The sequence below is a fragment of the Neofelis nebulosa genome, chromosome 9, assembly GCF_028018385.1.
Source record: "Neofelis nebulosa isolate mNeoNeb1 chromosome 9, mNeoNeb1.pri, whole genome shotgun sequence".
NCBI classification, from domain to species: Eukaryota; Metazoa; Chordata; class Mammalia; order Carnivora; family Felidae; genus Neofelis; species Neofelis nebulosa.
Genome location: NC_080790.1, coordinates 122895003 through 122917167, shown reverse-complemented (window position 1 = coordinate 122917167; position 22165 = coordinate 122895003). Strand labels below are relative to the sequence as shown.

At 46.3% G+C, this 22165-nt stretch overlaps 1 protein-coding gene across 7 annotated transcripts in view; it reads left to right on the top strand.

Annotated features, from left to right (window-relative positions):
- CHD6 (chromodomain helicase DNA binding protein 6) overlaps positions 1-22165 on the top strand; it is a 209800-nt gene that overhangs the window by 178069 nt on the left and 9566 nt on the right. For 6 of the 7 annotated variants that reach the window (XM_058685611.1, XM_058685606.1, XM_058685609.1 and 3 more), the window contains 9 exons: positions 7285-7345; positions 8018-8234; positions 9919-10127; positions 11251-12828; positions 16545-16696; positions 17069-17275; positions 18280-18732; positions 20681-20872; positions 21856-21975. In XM_058685611.1, the coding sequence (XP_058541594.1) occupies positions 7285-7345; positions 8018-8234; positions 9919-10127; positions 11251-12828; positions 16545-16696; positions 17069-17275; positions 18280-18732; positions 20681-20872; positions 21856-21975 (3189 nt within the window). The remainder of the gene's footprint in view (positions 1-7284; positions 7346-8017; positions 8235-9918; positions 10128-11250; positions 12829-16544; positions 16697-17068; positions 17276-18279; positions 18733-20680; positions 20873-21855; positions 21976-22165) is intronic. The other variant, XM_058685610.1, reaches the window with a different exon arrangement.

Below are 22165 nucleotides of genomic sequence, written 5' to 3'. Positions count from 1 at the left end.
TCCAGATATAGGATATATAAGGCAAAAAAGAAAACCCATGGAGCTCACCACTGTGTCACTCCTTGGGTCCCAGAATCCTTAGTTTGTTTGCCTTGTCTTCACCTTTCAGAGTTTTCTTATGTTTGTTCATACATAACGTCCAGGGGGTTTAACTACACTTAGAGTGAGGGATAGGGAAATGTGTATTCTCCCAAAAGCACAAGTCTGCATTACGTTTTACAAATGAGTTTCTGGGGCTTTGCCTAAGTAGACTGAAACCTTACCAGGGCCCCAGCACCGTTTGACCACACGTGTTCTCTGGCTTTGAGTTGTGGAGTAAATGAATCTGGTAGAGTTTCATGGATTCTGAATCCCAGGGATGACTGTATAGTTGTCCCCATCTGAGTCCATTGCCAGGATAATCTCTCATCTTCTCATCACCACCCAAAAGTTGTCGATTCTTTTCTTTTGGTTCTAGTTGGGAGAATGTGGGATATTTACTTTGGCTTCCATCAGCTGTGATTCCTATAACAGTAACAATGACATCACTTCCCCAAAGTAGGAAATGATTATTGTTCAGAGATATGTTTCCATGTCTCCCCATGGTTTGAGAAGCAGTGGATTGAAGCAGATCAGCATGAAACTTCTGACCCTGACCTGAAGGAAGTTAGGTTCTGATGTTGACAATTAAAATCCAAGTTCTGCCATTCCAGTCCCTAGCTTATCCTGTTACCCTTTTGTCTGGAATTTGGGATGTGTTTTTCCATAGAAGCAAGTCAAGTACCAAAGAAATGAAAGTAATACCTTATGCTTGATACAAATTTACTCTTTCCAAAGCACTTTTTCTATTTGTTTCCATCAATCCTCACCTTGGCCAAGTACACTAAACACTTCCGATGTTATTGTGGACATTTAGGCCCAGGGAGTTTGAAGGATTTTGCCAAATTCTCACAGCTACCAAAGGATAGAGTTCAGACTAGACATTTTCTAGATATTCTGCTTTTATGTTCTCTAATCAAGTGTTCTTTCAGGAAAGCAGAAGGCATTTCAGCTGCACATACATGCACTTGCACTTCTGTGGAAAGACAGCCACATACCGACTGTAGGCCAGCCCAACTCTGAAAGCTGTTCAGTCATGTTTATACACTTAGCTGATCAGTCTTCAACCTTGGAGAGATCTGGGCACTGAAGGGGTTATGGCAGAATTGCAAAATAACTCAGGTTTCCTTACAGTAGGGTTAAACTCTGGAACGACATTTTATTCATTCATGTAATTAACGCCTGTATTATTTATTTTGCTTTTGAGGTTCCTAAAACCTGGGCTATAGAATATAATCAAAAGAATGGGGAGTGGCTTCTCCCAGATTTTGAGGTGGACAGATTATATACAGATTAAGCTTGACTTCTAATCCATGTGCTAAAATAACAAACGTAGAGGAACAGCCAACATCTGAACCTGGTCTGTTGCCCCACCCCTGCTTCTCTCCCATCCCAGACCTCCTGCCCCAAAGACACTGCGTGGGTGTTTCCTTCTCTCAGTTCTGTTCTCGGGCAGATTAACAGGCAGGGTTAAAGATGCCCAAAGAGCATGTCGTCCGTAACTAGGCAAATTCCTCTGAAATAAACAGATCTGGGCACAGACGGGGACGGTTAGTAGATTGGCACCATCCCAGTATTGTAAGGAACCCTAACACACGTCTGAGTGGTCTCTGAATGTTCCATCCCCTCTGCAGCCTTGCCGTCAGAGGTCATTCCAAGTAGGTTTAGGTAATTCTGGGAGTCCATAGGAAGAAGAGGGAAAGTGTGCTGTCCTCCAAGGAAGCCCATTTCATCGTAGGGTGAAACTTCCTTATACTGCCGCAGAAATCTGGCTCCCAGCTGGTTCCATGGATTCTGTTTCCTTTTCTTATGACACTGCAAAGAACAAAACTATTCTTTCTTTCCTCTCTGATGGGATTTTAAATTCTTGAGGCCAGCTAGCTACCGTAATCTCTTTAAATGTCTTTTCAGGTGAAGTATCCCTAGTTTCTCTGCCTTTCTTTACAAGTTCAGAGTTTGAGGGTGCTCCAGACTCAAACAGTAATATTTGAATGTGGACGACTTCCAAGCTAACAAAGCACGTTCCCCTTCAGTTAGGCATTATCTTTATCCCATTCTAGAGAGGAGGAAGCTGAAATACTTTTCATCACTTGCAAAAAAAAGTCCTATTGGGTGGCTCACCAATAGGTGAGCCTATTGGCTTACCTGGGTGGCTCAGTCGGTTGAGTGTCTGGCTCTTGGATTTTGGCCCACGTCATGATCCCAGGGTCATGGGATCCAGCCCTACGTTGGACTCTGCACTGACAACATGGAGCCTGCTTGGGATTCTCTCCCTCCCTCCCTCCCTCTCTTCCTCCCCTGTTCTCTCTCTCTCTCTCTCTCTCTCTCTCTCTCTCTCTCTCAAAATAAATAAATAAACATTAAAAACAAAAGTCCTGGGGCGCCTGGGTGGCTCAGTCGGTTAAGCGTCCGACTTCGGCTCAGATCATGATCTCATGGTTCATGGGTTTGAGCCCTGCATCGGGCTCTGTGCTGACACTCGGAACCTGGAGCCTGCTTCAGATTCTGTGTTTCCCTCTCTCTTTGCCCTTCCCCCACTTGCACTCTCTGATGCTCTCTCTCTCTCTCTCTCTCTCAAAAATAAATGTTAAAAAAAATTTTATTTGAAAGTCCTTCTGGCTAGAGGACACAAGAACAGTGTCTCCCTTACTCAGTCTTCTACATCCTGCGATCTTTCCATAATAAAACCCTTGCGTTTTATGTTAATAACATTTGGTTTCTATCTACTGTCTAACATGACATTTATGCAAAAATAGAATGGTTGGGGGCACCTGGGTGGCTTGGTCTGTTAAATGTCCGACTCTTGATTTCAGCTAAGGTCATGAGATTGAGCCCTGCGTCAGGCGCTCACTCTCTCTCTCTCAAAGTAAATAAATACACATTTTTTTTAAAAAGTAGAATGCTTGATTTTTCCTATAAAATGAAAGTCACTGTGGGATCTTTTTTAATTCCTCCTTTGTATATCCTATTACCTCTCGCAGAGGGCTCTCAAGTTCTCTTGGCAAACTCCTATGTGTCCTTCAGTAGCGAGCTCAAAAGTTGCCTTGTGGGTATCTTTCCCCCTATCTGATTTGGGTCTGGCAGGGCTGGTGACTCTTGTTTTCCTGCTGTGTTTAGGAGCAGTTATCACAAAGCAGGGCCAGTATCTTTCTGCGTGTCTCATGACCACCAGACTGTGAGCTCTGGAAGGACAAGGGTTCCATCTTTTCTCCTGTTACAGCCCTTGAACCTGGCACAGCTTCTGGCACTCAAGAGCAGGGGACACTCGTTTGCTCAATATAAGAAGACAGCTCCTTGCCTGTTGTGTTGGTCCTGGGGTTTTGTAAGAGCACAGAAGAAATTCCTTGGATCTGCAGGTCCCACTGATGCTTCCACCCGCACCCACATCAAGACCAAATAGGGCAGCGGCCAGGCCTGGAGGGGCCAGCCACACACAAGGGAGACGGTGCCTTCTGTTTTCAGTAACTAGGAGTCCATGCACGTCCCTGCCCCCAGTGCAGAGGTGACATGTATGGACTCTTGGCTGATGGACAGTGCTTTTGATTTGGCCCACTTGCCAAATTGTCTTCTACCTGCCAGAGGCAATGTAGTACAATGGTTAGTGCTCATCCTCTAAAATCAGGATTTCTGGGCTTTAATTCCACCTTCACCACTTAACAATTATGTGTGATCTTAGATGAGATTGCCAACTGCCCCATTCCACAGTTTCCTCCTGTCTAAATGGAATAATGAATAAATGAAAATGCATAGAAAGTACTTGGTATAGTGTCTGGCAACTCACTTACCTGGGTCCCAGTAGACCTGTGTTGTTATTGCTCCTGTTACCTTAAAGCCTTCCTTACAGCACACATTTTAGCTGGAAGACAGCGATATTGATTGATTTTCTGGGAGTTGGGACTGTGTATTAGTGTTCCCATAGTCCCAGGTACCGTGTGTTAGGCATTTGCTTTGTGCCAGCATTTGGTTCATCACTTTACATAATCAACACATTTGTGCCCCACAGTCACCCTCTGAAGTATTATTATCTCCTTTTGCAAATGAAGAAATGAGCTTGCGAGATTGAGAAGTGGACTGTCAGACTGCAAATCACACGCACGCTTGAGATGGAGAAATTGCGCGTTGTAACCAGTCGGTTTCCTCTGTTTGTTGTTGTCATTTTCAGTTTCCTTTGTTTTAAGGTTCTTGTTGTCAAGCACTCTCTGGGGCCTTTCATGTTGACATGACAGATTCACACCTCCTCAAAGATGAGTCTTTCTTTCAGATGGATTCATGTGTGCAGACGTTGAGACTGAGCGTTCAACTGTGCACTTCAGGTGCAGGGCTTTCCATGTGCCTCCTCTGGTCCCAGCCTGTCACTGCAGCCACACGAAACACACTCACTTTACAAGATTATGACATCTTTTCTACTTGGGCTATTGATAAGCCAGGTCTTCTCCATTCTATCATTTCCAGAGAGAGGAAGTGCCTCTAAGACGGGGCAGGGTACACAGAAAGACACTTGTCAGTACCAGAATCTTGCCTTACTTGAGAGTTTGTCTAAGGCTGTTCATGCTTCCCAACTGTGCACCAACAGAAACTGGTAGAGGGACTGGAAGGGAGACCTAAATGTCACATGTGTCTGCCTCACCCCAAGCTGGGAGCTGCCCCTGTGGATTTGGAGTATGGTGACGCCCAAGTTAACCACCCATCCATCAGAAGGAGCGTGGGAGCCTCACTCCCACATTGTACAGGCTGTAGAACGTTTCTCCGTCTGGAAGTGTCTAGGATTATAAATTTCAGCATTCGAAGGATCTTTGTGGATACTGTGAGGATACTCAAAAATGTTCTCAATGGCAAGAAAGGATATAGGACATGGCTGGTAGTTTTTTCTTTTTTAGCTACTTAAATAGTGGGAGAGGATGAGATGGCATATTTAAATGCCACTTCAAAATGGTACAATACAGGGGCACCTGGGTGGCTCAGTTGTTTAAGGTTTTGACTCTCGATTTCGGCTCAGGTCATGATCTCTCAGTTTGTGAGATCGAGCCCCACACAGGCTCTGTGCTGACAGCATGGCGTGAAGCCTGCTTGGGATTCTCTCCTTCTCTCAGAATGAATAAGTAAACATTTTATTTTTTTAATGGTTTAGTAGATCAGCTTGAGGGTTCCACTCTTCACTGATACTAAATGGCAGGAAACAGTTTGGGCTGGGGAAGAGAGCTTGAACTGGTGTTCTCCAATTCTAAATATGTTTCACTTTCCAAAACAAAGTTTCAACCCAGACTCTCATTTTGCCCTTTATTTTTAGATGGTTAGAGTGGTTGGAAAGTGTAGGCAGTCATCAGACAACTGTGTTTTTTGTTTTGTTTTGCTTTTATTATTTATTTTTGAGAGAGAGGCAGAGTGTGTAGGGGGAGGACCAGAGAGAGAGGGAGACACAGAATCTAAAGCGGGGTCCAGAATCTAAATCGGTCAGCACAGAGCCCAACGCGGGGCTTGAACTCACGAACCGTGAGATTAGGACCTGAGCCGAAGTCGGATGCTCAACCGACTGAGCCACCCAGGCGCCCCTGACTACTGTGTTCTAAACCCAGCCCTGCCACTTGCTAGCCATGTGACCTTGGGCAAGTTACAGAACCTTTCTAGGGCTTGTTTCCTACATCTGTAAAATGAGGACAGTCATAGTCTCTACCTCGTGAAGCAGTTCCGATAACTAAATGAGATAAACCACGTAAAGGGTTTCACCCAGTGCTTAAGTAACATGTAGTTCTCAGTAATGTTAGCTATTATCACTATTTTGTAAGAGAGAAAACGTACCCCTGCTCCTTGTTGCCTTTCTAGAATTTTCTCTTTCAGCCTCTTCCCATGGTATTAGGGACCTAAGAGAATGGTGATGATTTTGACTATTGCCAGTCACAGGTGTCTCTCCATTCCTACTGAACCTAGATGATATGCTGCATGCACCCTTCCAGGAAGCGGATTGTATGTAGGCCTGGGGGCTACCTCCAGTCCGTCGCATATTCTCCTCCTTCTCCCTCTCCTCCTTCCTCCTTTTCTTCTTCTTCCTCTTCTTTTTCTTCTAACCTTCAAAGGTGTGAAAACTGTAAAAACTTGGGGCACCTGGGTGGCTCAGTCGGTTAAGCATCGTCTGACTTTGGCTCAGGTCATGATCTTGTGGTTCGTGGGTTCAGGCCCCGCATTGCGCTCTGTGCCTGCAGCTCAGAGCCTGCAGCCTGCTTTGGATTCTGTCTCCCTCTCTCTCTGCCCCTCCCCGGCTTGCACTCTGTCTCAAAGATAAATAAACATTAAAAAAAAAAACACAAAAAACCGTAAAACCTAATCTTAGCTCAAGGGCCACACAAAAGCAGCCTGTAGACTATAGATTGCTGATCCTTACTCCCATCTGACCCTCCCTAACATGGCCAGAGTCTTGAATCTTGGGGCTATTCTCTTCATCATTCAAGTCAAAAGATGCTAATCAAAAAGACAGTAAGATTTCATGTTAAAAATGGAGTCCAGTTGAAAAATAGCACTATCTCCTCTCCCACCCCCAAACTCTCCCACACGCCTTACATATAAAGAACTTTGAGAGTTCCCTTCCTGAGACCAAGAAAGGATTTGTAAAGGAATCCATCAGAGCCAGTTTGACAAATGCTTCACCATGAATAAGCTCTGTGCCTGTGAAATTACTCCAGATTTACTTGGAGCCTCAGTTGTGATTTCAATTTTAAATTCCTGGGGTTTTTGCGCCATCAGGTCTCATGTCTGGAGCAGTCACGTTTTAGGAAAAGAGCATCTGTTGCTGTGAAGTAAACGAACTGTAATGAACACGAGCATACTTTTTCACAGCAAAAAATGAAAACCCCAAAATGCAGGCACAACCTTTGTGAAATGACAGTATTAAATTGCAAGCGACGATGGTAAAGCAAATATTTAAATTCACAGCTAAAATAGTGCTTGTAAAATGTAATTGCCAGGGAGAGCATGCCAGCTCGTCGCTCTTTAAGCTAATTCTCTGCAGGCAGAATCATTCTACACCATTCTAAGAAGAAATGCTTATTTTAAATAAGCTGCTTTCTGGTTCTTTTAAAACTGCACAAGTAAGCTTTATTTACCGGGGACCATTTCAGTCTTTGAGGTGTTCGTGGGCAGGAGAGGTCTCCTGCTGCCTGGAGGCTGCCTGGGCTGATTTGTCCTGGGCTGCAGCTATGCTCCATTTGTCCCTAGGAGAGTTCCAGCGATGGAGGTGATGGCATTTTTGGCGAAAAGAAGGATGACAGCCGGGCAGGTGAGACTGTGTCCTTCTGAAGGCAGAGCAAAGTAAGGTCCCAGTTTGTAGTTATCCTGGAGTTCATGTGTAATAAAAGTGCTCTTTCTAAGGAGGCTCTTTTAAAGAGCCTAGAAAGTTGGCCTTCATCAGAGTCTCCTGGAGTCACACATGGAGCTTTAATGTGGCTCTGGCAAGCTTCCCCCACCTGTCCTCAAAATTTGGAAGTGAGGTCAATGATATCTGAGGTCAGGATGGAGTCAGAGAAAGAAGAATTGTGGTTTCATTGATGTGTTATTCGTTTAATTAATTTGAGGGGAGGAAAGTTAGGGAGGATTGGTTTGGTGTGGTTCATTTTTTCTGAATTCAGACCTGGAAGACTTGGTTGGAATACCCAGCTACACAAAGCCCCTAGTTCCATATGGAGAAGGCCACACAGGGCCTCCTTGTCCCCACGCCGTAGAGCAAGGCCCCCAAATTGGTCCTGCCCCCGTGCCTGTGAGAGATGCTGAAGCCAGCCGCAGCCTGAAGCTGTTCCTACTGCGGCATTGCAGGCCTTCCAGCTGTGCTTTAGCTCCTGAGCTGATAGATCAGCTTGAGTCAGCTTTGTTTTTATTGAACCCAAACGACAAAAACAGCCACCTTTGTTTTGGTTCTGTTTGTAAGTACTAATATCCTCACTGATGTTTGAAGCCCAGGATGGCTCCGACCCAGACAAATCACCCTGGCCAGTTCCGTCTGCTCTCACGGCTCGGCTCAGACGTCTGGTCACCGTGTACCAGCGCTGTAACCGCAAGGAACTCTGCCGACCAGAAGTCCTGGGACCAGGTAACCAAGGATACTGGGTCCAGGAAGAGATGTTCAGGAGAACTTCAGAAATGGATCTCATCAACAAGGAAGCTCAAAAGAGGTAAAAGCCAGTGACCAAAAGGGCATGCAGAACTGCCCACTGAGTAAAGGTGACGAGGGAGAGCTGATCGCTGGAGAACAAGTGTATTTAATGTTCTCACGTGAAGTTAGGTGGTCTCCAGAACTAATCCAATCCAGGCTCCAACTGCGATGGTGTGGTCATACTGACTGGAGAGTTGGTGAGATCTAGGAAACAGTTTTGTTCCCAAGTCCCAGACTTATGTGATTTTCCAACTTGACCCCCTTCCTAAGTTGGACCCCAGTCCCTGGAAATGTGGTTTAAAATTAGCATATATCAGACCGTGTTCTTTTAGCAGCGAAGTGAATAGTGTGTGATGAAGGTGCCATGTTATAGTTACCAGTCCTTATCAAGACTTTGAAAGCAGTAAGCCCTTATAAAATGCCTGCTCAGAAGGAGGGGATAAATTATCAGGAGTTACTTGCCAATCTGAGAATTACGATTAAAATGGCTACAGAAGGCCAGCACAGTCTAGGAATGATGCCACCAGAAAAAAATGAACAAAGCTGCAGTTCTTTTAAGTCTTTCTATCCATCTTTTTTTTTTCTTATGTAATTTTTTAAAAATGTTTATTCTTAGAGAGAGAGAGAGAGAGCACAAGCAGGGGAAGGGCAGAGAGAGAGGGAGACACAGAATCTGAAGCAGGCTCTGGGCTCTGAGCTGTCAGCACAGAGTCCAATGCGGGGCTCGAACTCACGAACTGTGAAATCATGACCTGAGCCAAAGTCGGACATTTAACCGACTGAGCCACCCAGGCACCCCATCTGTCCATCCTTCTGATGTAGCATCCACTGAATTAAAAGAACACCAAAGAATAAAAATAGCAAACTCAGTTACTTCTGTGTATACCTTCTGACTTTATGAAATTTGGTAATTCAGGGAAAATATTTCTTCCATCTTCCACAGCTCCGAAGAGAACCTGAGCCCTTCTTGCCTGCTTCTCATTCTTCCTGTGACCCCCTCACCCCACTCCTGGCCTAACTCCCTCTGGGGATGGAAAGTACTATGCCCAGGAGCCCCTCATAAAGACCCTGGGCCGGGTATAATATTCCAGCCACCTTACATCATTATCTTAACCCTGCAGGATGTAGAGACTAGAGAACCTTTGTGTCCTAGATATGGGCTACCTACCTACATAAAACTGGAAGAAAGCCTATGTGAAATAGGGGAGATGTGTGGCTGAGGGAGTCACTTCCCTTCTCTGGACCAGTTTCCTCATTTGGAAAAGCAAGGAGGTGACTTTAAGGCCCTCCAGGACTCTCTGATTCTGTGTTGCCTTACCGGGGGAAAAATAAATAAAATATTAAAGCGTCTTCATCTAAAATGAAGATTTTAGAGTCTTCATCTCCAACAAGTAGAAACAAACTAGGTAATCTAAAATTAATGAATCAAGAGATAGCAAGTCTGTACATGTGACTTAGAAATGGAGAGATAAATACCATAAGAAGTTGAAAGATTTGAAAGTAGTGGTAAGGTAATAGGCTGTTTTCATTATAAGCCTCTCAGCCCAATTTAACTTAAATAAAAATAATAAAGTAGGCAAACCGCCCTCCCTGCTTTCTTGACTCTATGGGCTCTCCTAGTAGGTAGGCACTCAATAAGTAGATGTTGGCTTTTTTTTTTTAAGGGAAAACAGCTCACTCTCCCTTTCTGATTAAATCCCAAGGTGGACTAGGAGAGAGCAAGCAGACTTCTACAGAGCAGTGTCCTCCTTTGGGGTTGTTTATGATCAAGAAAAGAAAACTTTTGACTGGACGCAGTTCCGCATCATTTCCCGTTTGGACAAGAAGTCGGATGAGAGCCTGGAGCACTATTTTTATAGCTTTGTGGCCATGTGCCGGAACGTCTGTCGTCTGCCCACATGGAAAGATGGTGGTGAGCAAATTCTCTGTCTGTATATCCCCAATACACAGGAAAGGGACATGTTTATTTTCAAGGTACAGAATCACTTCAGGTAATCCTGATCATGAGAGTGGAGTCTACCTGAAGAATTCAGGTAAAGTCAAGTGGGTTTTCACAAGTTCCTGAACTGCTAATTGGGTCCACCCTCATGAAATAAAATCTCTCTCCCAAAATGATGCAGCTTCAACAAAAACTGAAATTCAGATAAACATCTCACAGAAGTATTGGGAGACTGCTGTTAATTAACCTCCAGTGGATCATTAAGTCTCGTACAGATTGAATTCTCTGGTGAACTTTGCTCCGTCCTTAGATTACATCTTAGTGACTTTAACTGTTTTTCCATGTGTTGAATTGTAGCTATAGAAAGGAAGTGGCTGTTTTAAACATCCCCTGCTCCAACAGGGACGCCTTCAGAGTAATTGCTTCTTGGTTAAGATTTGCAACAGCTTCTTCCTTGATGTCCCTCTTCTGCCTTTGTTTGTAGATAAACTTGGTCTGGACCATAGGACCGTATTGTAGGAAAGCTACAACAAATACAGAGCCCACCCAGCGTGCGTTCTCGGCTGACGTCAGCATGCACACACATCCCCACTTCTGCCCCCACGTGACACGGTTAGGGTGTTTTCATTAAAACCAAGGAGCTGGATAGACCACAGGGAGCCGGGCCTTGCAGCCTCACTGATGAGACTTGGACTCGAATCCTGGTTCTGCCCTGTGGAGCAAGTTAGCGTGTTTGAGCCTCCTTCCCCATCCTTTAGGCAGGGCTGACGATGCTGTAGCGTAGCATAGCCATGAGAGCCGAAGGGCACGTAAAGGACTTTGGGTACAGGGCACCGAGTACATGCTTACTGAATGAGAACTCATGTCACCTCCAGAACTGAAGTTCTCCTGTTCCTTTCACCCTTACTGGGTCTGTCCTTGTTTCATAAAAACCTTCCATTGTCGTAGCTTTTCCGTGTAGCAGGGGCACACTCACCAAGGACTGCATGCTGGGGAGCCAGCGAGTTAAACACAGAACCAGAGATACAGGGGCTCAGGTGGGCAGCAGTTGTCCTGGGGTTGCCTTCAGTGATAGGCTCTGTGTTGGCCTTTCCAGGTCCCCCAGATCCCAGCATCTATGTGGAACCCATCACGGAGGAACGGGCCGCGAGAACCCTGTACCGCATTGAGCTGCTGCGGAAGGTCCGAGAGCAAGTGCTGAGGTGTCCTCAGCTGCACGAGCGCCTCCAGCTCTGCAGGCCCAGCCTCTACCTCCCGGTCTGGTGGGAGTGTGGGAAGCACGACCGAGACCTGCTCGTCGGCACCGCCAAGCATGGGCTAAACCGCACTGACTATTACATCATGACCGACCCACAGCTGTCCTTCCTGGATGCCTACAGAAACTACGCCCAGCATAAGAGAACGGACGCCCAGGCACCAGAAAGTCTCTGTTGCCTTTACCAGACCAACTCCAGGCTGTATGAATCTCTTACGTACACTCAGATGAGCAGGACTTCAGAGCCCCTTGAAAATGAACCTGAGAATCTGGTGAAAATAGAAAGTAGAGATGATCATCTCGCTCCACCTGGGGGCAGTTTATCTGACATGACTTGTGACAACTTTATTTCTAAAGTTCAGGATGTCATTTCCATCACCCACGATGAAAGTCTGCTGCCTGAGTCCTTGGAGAGCATGATGTATGGGAAGAAGGCTCTCATTCGAGAGCCGGGCTCTCTCCAGGAGAGCCCCAGTACAAACACAGAGCCCAGAAAGGATGCTCTGGCCCTCTCAGCAAGCAAAGATGGGAACTGCCGGCCTGCTGGCCATGAGGCAGAAATACCTTCAGGGCCCTCTTTTATGAGTAGCTTAGAAGCAGGGGTAGCTCAGATGAACATCAAAAATGGAAAACATCTGTTGCTGTCTCTTTCAAGGGAAGGGGATGTCTGCAGTGAGGCAGGGCAGAGGCCTGAAAGCATTGGGCAGCTAGAAGCCAAACACTTAGCTTCCCCTTCCTTGGATCAGGGAAATGAAAGTGGGTTTGTAGATATGTGCCATCTTAGTGTCTGTGATTCCAGAAGAAGCTTGTCATCAGACCAGCAATTAATTGATTTATTAGAAAACAAAAATTTAGAAAGTAAATTGGTTTTGAGTCAGAACCACAGTGAAGAGGAGGAGGAAGAGGAAGAGAATGAGGAGGAGAACATAGGTGTGACCACAGGCCTGAGGGAAAGGCCCGAGGTTTTGCATCTAGCCGAGCCCACTGCTAATATCCTAAGGGAAAAGAGCCGAGGCCTCCCTGTGGATGAGGTCAAGAGAGGAAGCCTGGAGGCCATGAGCCAGCATCCTAGACCACAGGGGGCTTTTCCTCCAGCAGCCTGTCAGTGTCACTGCAAGCACACGGAGAGGTGGGCACGTGGCCTCGAGAACGAGGAGTTTGAAGTGGACAAATCCAAGGGTTATACCCCAGACCTGTACAGAAGCAAAACAAATTGTATCACAGTGGAGGGTGAGCCCACCGCTCCTCCATCAGAGCCCTTTCAGGGAAAGCACGAGCTGTCAAAAGAACCTTGGAAGGAAAATGCAGAAGGCAAAAAAGGTTTCCCTGCGTATCCAGAAGCAAGTGAGCTCAAGTCCGAAGACATGGATTTTGAGAGTAAAGATGATTACGACAGAGATGGGAACAGCCATGCTCAAGGTATAGTCTGCATGGTCTGTGGTGTTCTGGGTAAGCCAGTTCTCACGTGACAGGGAGGGGGCAGGGTAGAGGGAGGGTCAGGAGATGGTGTGGCTTCTGGGAGGGACCTGCCCGCTCTCCTGTCGTTTAAGACCAAAGGTCACAGGCCTTGGTCTGAAAGTGAGACAGAGTAGCTCAACTCTGATCATTCTAGAACTGAAGGTGATTATGGACAGTCGTAGCACCTTTGCTGCACCAGCCTTGTGATTTGGGCAGGGCTGTAGGCTTCTTTCTGTACAGTAGGTGCTAGATACATTGTTGGGGGAAGTTACTTGTTCTTCCGCTAAGGGACGTGCTTCAAACTGGTCAAAGTAAAAACACCTGGGAACGTCAAGAACCTGCAGTTTTGTGTAGGTGCAGTTAATTTTTCAGGAACTCCACAAAAATACAAATAAATGCGATCTTTATTAAGGTGAGCAAAGATAGGACCATTTATTCATGTTATCGTCAAAACCCGTGAGTCAGTGTTGGTGCATTGAATTTAAATTCATTTTAGTAAGTTAACAGGAATAAGAATACAAAATTACAAGTAACTCAACAAAAATACAAATAGATTTGGTCTTTTTAAATAAATTCTTAGGTAAGGCTTCAAGTTAAGATGACTTTCTAAATGTTAAGAATCTACATGACTCAGATATTTCTGTGCTTTTGCAAAGATACATTGATTAGAGACTCTGAGCAACAAGAATTGGTTTTTACCTTTTTCACTGGTGTTTTTACTCCTTCAGACCCAAGAGGACATATTACAATGGACAAAAACAATTCTATTTATCCTTGTCATTGTCAAAAACAACCAAAAGACAAAAAAACCCGGTTCATGCTTGGCCTAATGCCAGGTGTGGTGCTCAGAGATTGAGACAGACACAGCTTCCTCCTTCTGGGACAGTGCCCTTCTATCAAAGCAGGAAAAAGGGAGAGGAGCTCAGCTGAGCCCCCCTGCATGATCTAGCCTCCTTTTATTTTTAATTTTTTTTTTTTCAACGTTTTTTATTTATTTTTGGGACAGAGAGAGACAGAGCATGAACGGGGGAGGGGCAGAGAGAGAGGGAGACACAGAATCGGAAACAGGCTCCAGGCTCCGAGCCATCAGCCCAGAGCCTGACGCGGGGCTCGAACTCACGGACCGCGAGATCGTGACCTGGCTGAAGTCGGACGCTTAACCGACTGCGCCACCCAGGCGCCCTAGCCTCCTTTTATTTGTAAGCCCCTTACCTTTGGCTTTAGTGATTGTGATTAGTGGCTCCCTTGGGACGAGTTCCAAACCCAAGCTAAACTTTACATGCTACCTGGGATAATGACAGGCCACTGAAAGTAGCTTAGGTCGACTTGTAGCCCCAGCTGACCCGTGGGGAGCCAGTCTCTGACCTTGTGCGTCCTCAGCCTAGGCTACAAAGGATCACTGCTTTGTGACCCACATTGTGTTTTGAACCTTGTTATGGGGAAAATCACCAAACAGTCCTTGGAAATCCAGATGGTGAAATGAGTACAGAGCGTAGAAGGGTATGATTTAGAGGAGAAACCTCTGTGCTCTGAGGCCCTTTGGTGCAGCATCAGCTTGATGAGCTTTGGTGAGTGGCACACTCACGGGCAGGCCCCCTTGCACCAGTGCTTTTAAAAATGCTTTTAAGGGGTGCCTGGGTGGCTCAGTCGGCTAAGCGTCCGACTTCGGCTCAGGTCACGGTCTCGCAGTCCGTGAGTTCGAGCCCACGTCGGGCTCTGTGCTGACAGCCTGGAGCCTGTTTCGGATTCTGTGTCTCCCTCTCTCTGACCCTCCCCCGCTCATGCTCTGTCTCTCTCTGTCTCAAAAATAAATAAACGTTAAAAAAAAAAAAAATTTTTTTTTTTTTAAATGCTTTTAAATTTAAAAAAAAAATTTTTTTAAGTGGGGGTGGGGCGCCTGGGTGGCTCAGTGGGTTGAGTGTCCGACTTCAGCTCAGGTCAAGGTCTCGTGGTTCATGGGTTCAAGCCCTGCATCAGGCTGGATACTATCAGCACAGAGTCTGCTTCGGATCTTCTGTCCACCCCCCTCCCTCACTCTCTGCCCCTCCCCTGCACACGCACTCACTCTGTTTCTCTCTCTCTCTCTCATAAATAAGTAAATAAATGCATACACACACACACACACACACACACACACACACACACACACATATAACATATATGCTTTTGCAGGCCTCAGAGGGGGTCCTCCACAAATAGGAGATGTGGAACAGGTTGGGCAGTAATTGGTACAGCTGTCAGGGCCAGCCCCCAGGTCTCCTGGCTCTTTTCCACGGTTTTCTCTCATACATCTTTTTTCTTTCTTTCTTTCTTTCTTTCTTTCTTTCTTTCTTTCTTTCTTTCTTTCTTTCTTTCTTTCTTTCTTCCTTCCTTCCTTCCTTCCTTCCTTCCTTCCTTCCTTCCTTCCTTCCTTCCTTCCTTTCTTTCTTTCTTTCTTTCTTTCTTTCTTTCTTTCTTTCTTTTTCATAAAACTTAAATCCAGGCTCTCTGCTTAAAACCTTTCAGGAATGCTCCCCATTAGATCTAGAGTAAAATTTGAATTTTCTATCATGGCCTACAGGATTCAGCATCATCTAGATGATTCTACCCATCCAGCCTCATTTTTGTACTTTTCCCCTGGATGTGTCTCTTTGTTCCTCAGCACGTCCAAAAGAAGCATCCTCCCCTCCTCTTCTTGGGTGTTCTCTCCTTCAAGAAGCCCTCTTTACCGGCCTTACCTTCTACCAGCAGGTCCTTCCAAAGCTCTTTTTCCCTATCATAACAGCTTGCTTCTTTTTAAAGCATTTGCCATGGTTTGTAATTGTAGTTATTCGTTTATCATTACTATTTTCCTGTCTTTCCCCCATGAAATCATAAGAGCCTGAGGGTCAGGGCCACATCTGTCTTTCATATCCTTGAATCCAACGGCCTGGCAAGGCCCTGTTCGTGGTCAGGGGTCCCCACAGCTCCCTAGACTGGTGCACAGTCAGCAGTGAAATCTCCACCTCTGTGTTTCAGAGGATCGACATTCCTTGTCATTTCACAAGGAAAGAGGCACACAGCTTTTCCTGCCCTGGACATTTTGCTACCCTGTGTTTATTCCCTATCATTACTGGTAAGTGGATCTTTGAAGATCCATTTCACACTGATAATAAACTTTCACTACTGAAACTTGAAAGAATGAGCTGCGTTTCCATTTGTTTCCATCATGATATAAATGTTCTAGGTTCTTTGCATCATTGTTGACATGAATCAGGTCTATTTTGCCTTTGTTGTAAGTGTCAGGACCTCCCATCCTTCATTAACATCAGCGTCTTGCTGTGGACTGTGCCTTCAATGCATCAAAATATTACAATGTTCAGTTTCCTCTCGTCAGCTACTCTACATGAGCCTCTTGCTGCTCAGCCTGCTCTCATTCTTGGATACACAGGACAATCTCCTCTTTTCTTTTGTTGTTTTTGTTGGGGTGTGGATGCAGAGTTATCACATGACTTGCATGGATAGCCCTAAAGAAGGATCTGCATTTTGGTTCTTCCAGAACCTTCTGGAAAGAGAAGGCATGGTCATTAATGTTTAATTTCAAATAAGTTAGCACCGAATGAGCTAATTTTTTGAAAAGACAGATCAGGTGTCCTAATCTTTCAGATCATTACTGTCTCCCAAGTACCAAATTGATTTTTTTAAACCCTTCTTTGCAGATTACCCAGGGAAATACTCTGAAGAGGAGAGCAAGAGCTCAGCATCAGGCATTGCTGGAGACCTCGGGGATGACCTACAGGAGGCTCGGGCTCCCACCATTGCTCAACTGCTTCAGGAGAAGACCCTCTTTTCCTTCTCTGAGTGGCCAAAGGTACCTCACAGAGTGTGCGTTTTCTACCCAAAGCCTTCTCAACTTGTAGAGTATTTCTGAATAATAAATTCAGAGAAATGTGTAATATCTTGAAAAGGTATTAGTAATGGTAACATTTGAACACTAAAGACATACACACTCAACTGATTAGATGATAATATAAAAATGTCTTCGCATTTACAGCACTATGGCTTTAATTTTCATTGTCCGGACCATAGAACTTATTTTAAGACTTGTAAAGTGAGTACATCTGAGTGTGCTCTTTTCTAATCAACTCCTTCTGCTCAGAAAACTTGACACGTGATCTCAAGGGACTTAGTGAATTTGAGTAGCTTGGTGATTACTCCTCATAGCTTTTGGTCTTTTTTATAGGATCGCGTGATAATCAACCGCCTGGATAATATCTGCCACGTGGTGTTAAAGGGAAAGTGGCCTTCCAGCCAGCAGTACGAGCCCCCGGGCACACTGCCCACCCCTGTGTTAACCAGCAGTGCTGGTTCTCGAAGCAGCATCTCGGAGCCAGAAACATCAGAACACAGCTTCAGCAGTGGTGCAGCATTGGTGGCCCAGATCCAGAAGGTGAGGCCATAGCGTGGGGCTGACTGTGCAGCAGAGAACAGGGACACATGGCTCTTCTCAGTTAAGTCATTCATTCAGCAAACACTGACTGAATGGATAGGACTTTTATTCTTTTTTTTGTGCGGTCATTAGTTTAATTGAAGAATTTAGATTTTATCCTGTAGGCAGCAGGGAGCTACTGAAAGTCTTAGGGCAGGGAAATGCATGACGAGAGCAGGGTTTACAGCTCAGCTGGAGAGGTGTGCGGGGCTCTTGGGACGTGAGCGTCAGGAAAGAAGAGTGCCGGCGGCTGGGAGGCCAAGGGTGGGTCTGATGAAGAGTTGAGGTTCTAGACCAGGTTAGTGGCAGAGTGGATCTAAACAGGGTGGGGCGGGGGTGGGGGGGAGTTGGAAAGCATGATTTGATAACTAATAAACGGATAAGGAAAGGGAGGCATGAATGGATCAGATCGGTGTGTTCGGTACTTGGAAGGCTACGAGAACAATGGCAGCTGATAGAAACTAGGGAAATCAGAATGGGTTTTATAAACTCAGGCTTACAAGTAAGGTTTAATTTGAGGTACGTTGTTAGCACGCTGGCTCTCAACCTTCAAGTGCACAGTGGAACCTGCTGGGGACCTTGAAAAGCTGCTGGTTCTGATTTAATTGGTCCAGGGTGTAGACTGAGTGTTGGAATTTTTTTTTTTTTTTTTAATTTCCCAGTAGATTCTGATGCACAGCTGAGGCTGAGCTTCCCTGAGATCTAGTTCATGGACTAGCAGCTTTAGTAGCACCTGGACACCTGTTAGACATGCACAATCTCAGACCCACTAAAGTAGAATTGACATTTTAACAAGCTGTCCAGGTGATTTGGTGCTAAGGGTTGAGAAACCTTGAGTGGAAAGAACTTCTATGAAGTTGATTAGGAATTTACTAGGCTCAAGGAAATCGGGCTGGGAGAAAGAGCTACCATGTGGCCACGGAAGTGGCATTCACCCCTCTCTTGCCCCCTGTGTATGTTCACAGGAGAGCTTCCTGGCTCCAGTATTCACAAAGGATGACCAAAAGCACAGACGGCCCTATGAGTTTGAGGTGGAGAGGGATGCAAAGGCGCGGGGTCTGGACCAGTTCTCCGCCACCCACGGGCACCCCCCCATCGTCCTCAATGGCTGGCACGGGGAGTCCGCAATAGACCTCTCCTGCACTTCAGAGGGGTCCCCAGGAGCCGCGTCTCCTTTCCCACTGAGCGCCAGTACCCCTAAGATCGGGGCTATCGGTTCACTTCAAGGAGCCCTCGGCATGGACTTGTCTGGGATTCTGCAAGCTGGCCTGATCCATCCAGTGACAGGACAGATCGTCAACGGAAACCTCAGAAGAGATGACGCTGCCACGAGGAGGAGGAGAGGGAGACGGAAACATGTTGAAGGAGGGATGGACCTCATCTTTTTGAAGGAGCAGACACTTCAGGCAGGAATCTTGGTGGGTATATGAGGCCAGTAAGTAAAAAACACTGACTTTTTTTTTTAAGTTTTTATTTATTTATTGAGGGAAAGAGAGAGGTAGAGTAGGGGAGGGGCAGAGAGAGCAGGAGAGAGAGAATCCCAAACAGGCTCCGCATTTTCAGCACAGAGCCCAGTGTGGGGCTCAAACCCATGAACTGTGAGATCCTGACCTGAGGCAAAGTCAGATACTTAACCAGCTGAGCCACCCAGGCGCCCCAACACTGACCTTTCTACAGTGAGCAACAAACCCTTCCCCAGACACCCAGTTTTTTAATTTGTGGATTTTTTATCCCTATTTCAGTTGTCCCACTTGGGGTCTCTTGTTGTAAGTTCCCCTCAGTCTTTTCTAGAAACGCGTTTGATCCAATATGGACCCTTCACCTGCATGCAGCCTGGAGATAGGAGCCAGGGGTCTTGGCATTTCCGGTATAAACAGCCCATATCCCCCAGTGTTTTGGAAGAGCCACTGGTGATGGAGTTAAAGCAAATGGCAGGGTTGAGTTTGTGGCAGTGGCACGCAGATTGGCAGGCCAGGAGCTTTCCAGCTTTCCAGGAGCTGCTGGGGGTCAGGAGAAGGCACAGGGGTCAGGATCCTGAACGTTGATCCTGGCTCTGCTGCTTGACATAGTGGGTGACATGGGGTGCACCTCTGAGCCTCACTGCTCTGTAGTGGGCCCACAGCATCTCCCACAGAGGGCTGCCATGAGGAGGGTTCACCAGAGTCACGCCAGGACCCCCTAAACCCAGAGGAGATTATTGTAAACAACAGACAAGGTTAGAAGCCGTGTGCCTGGCCAGGAGAGATCCCCATAGACTTTTCTTAATGTGTCAGAGACAACTGACTTCTCTTTGTGTCTTGGTGTTTCCTACGTACTGAATTTCAAGCTCCAAAACAGGAATCACATTTCATGTTTTATTGTAAAAGGAATAATAGTAACCGGTATTAATGAGTGCTTACCGTGTGCCGGGCACTGTGTTCAGGGTTTTGTGTGATTGTCCTATTTGATCTTCACAACTCTGTGAAAGTGGTGTTGTTACTCCCATTTTATGGATGAGGAAACTGAGGCTTACAAGCATTAAATAATTTTCCCAAGATTATCCAGTAAAGTGGCAGATCAGGGAACCAAACCAAAGACTTTGTTCACTGGGGCCTGAGGGCCTTATTTTTAAGCTCTGCTATTTGGTATATTTTAAAGTTTTGTCTTCCTCTTAGACTTTCTGTATAATGTGGGAGGCTGAAGGGGCAGGTTCTTTCCCTGCCCAGTCCTGCAAGCTTTTAAGACCGTTGTCTCATTTTTTAGAGGTGCAAGGCCCTAGTTTCTTTGTAGTGATCATAGATTGGCAGTGGAATGACTAGGAAAACATTTAGCAGTGGAATGACTAGGAAAACAAATACTCTTGGCCTCAGAGTATTTTTAAAAATGTATTATGCAAACATATATCTGGCACCATATTGTACTTCGTGGACCCGATTATAGGCATTGGGAATAGAGAGATGAGTAACAGCTCTTCAACCTGTAGAAGGAAGAAGAGGTAAGTAAATTGCAGTGTGGCATTTCCGGTTATGTGGAAAGCCTGTGAAGGGCGCCGTGGGGGAGCAGGAAGTAGAGTGGCCTGTGCTCTCTGGGATGGTCATTGATGGTGGCAAAGGAGGTAACACTGAACCTGAGCAGACAGGATGGAATTAAAGGGTACCAAGCAGACAAGACAGGGAGAGGAGCATTGGGTGGAGGGAACGCCAGCCCCTGCCGGAGCGCGCGTGTGGGTCAGTGGCGTGGAAGGTTCTTACTCAAGCACCCCAGCCCAGTAACATTCGGGAGGAAATGGATGGAAAGGTGCAAAGAACACCTTATGTGTTTTCCTTTCAGAAACTGGTTTTCGTTCTGTCATGGTTAACTGCACGTACTTGTTTCTCATTCGTCCAGGAAGTCCATGAAGACCCAGGGCAGGCGCCCTCAAGCGCCTCACATCCGGAAGGGCCGGTGTCTGCCGCTTCAGCCCCTGAGCCAGCCCCAGCAGCTGGCAGCCAGGCTGAGAAAGCCATTCCCAGCAAGAGTCTCCTTGACTGGCTGAGGCAGCAGGCCGACTACTCCTTAGAGGTTCCTGGCTTTGGAGCAGTAAGTGTTGTTGGTTCTGCCCGACCTGCCATTTCCTTCCCGCTGATGAGGTGCTGTGTTTGACGAGGAGCATGCTCGGGGAGCTTAGGTAGTTTGGGAGAGATCTGTGTTAACTGAGAACATCATTTTAAAGTTTTGTTTTTTGGGATTTTTTTTAAGTTTAAATTGTCACTGAGTTTCTAGTAACAAATCACAGCCCCTGTAAGAATGCTGTACCAAGTCGTTGCACAAAACCTTATGAGGACAGAATTTGCCTAAACTCAGTGCCCCTGTCTCCCAGAATGACCACACCAGACCCTAAGTGCACAGAGAAATCTTTATGTTGCATAAACAGTGCCGCTTCATGAACATGTCCCTATGTATTCTTTCCACTTGAAAATATGACCACTTTGTAGGGAGGAGTGTCTGCTCTTAGCTCGAGTTACTGCTTTGGGACTCGTCCTTCAAGTCCTTCTACTGCCTTTGCCCCAGATCTTTCAGATTAGAAATCTGTATGACCACTGAGGTCTCTTCTTGGTTTTCCTTTTCTCATTTGTTTGTCTACCCCACCACCGTCTTTGTCCTGGGTACGTCTAACTGATAAGATGTGGAGGTAGAGAGCTCACAAGAAAAGGAGGAGAGTGCATTCACAGATGCATACCCTCCAGAGACAGAGCCCACCAGGTAGGTAGTGGTGGAGAGAGAATTGGGGGAAATGATGAGGAGGTGACAGCTAGAGATTAAACAGTACTCTGGGAGACTAGTGAGTCAGCTCAGGTCTGACAAGGAAGCCCACACATCCTGCTCTCCAGCTGTAGGAACACTGTTGCCTCAAAGAAAGCCTCGCTGAGGGCCTGGTAGCTGTGTCTTTCAACCTAACCTGACTGGGTCCTGTACAGAGGGCCATTAATGAGACAAGAGCAAAACCACCCGAAAAGCCCCACCCTCCTCAGAAGAATCTGTGACAGAATGTTTTGTAATGTTGATTTCCATTTGCCTCCTAGAATTTTTCAGACAAACCAAAGCAGAGGAGGCCACGCTGTAAGGAACCTGGAAAATTAGACGTCAACTCCCTGAGTGGGGAAGAGAGGGTTCCCGCTGTACCCAAGGAGCCAGGACTAAGGGTAAGGAAGAGGGACGTGTCCCAGTGGAGCCAAGCCTTGTGGACTTGGGGAAAGCTCCAGCTGGGAAGTAGGGAGCCAGGCAGCATCTCCTGCGAGGACAAGAGGCCAGCACGGGAGGAAGTTGATAAGTAGAGATAAGTGGTACTGGGGCCTCTTGAGCAGCAGTAGGACTTCCCGTCGTCCTTTGTTT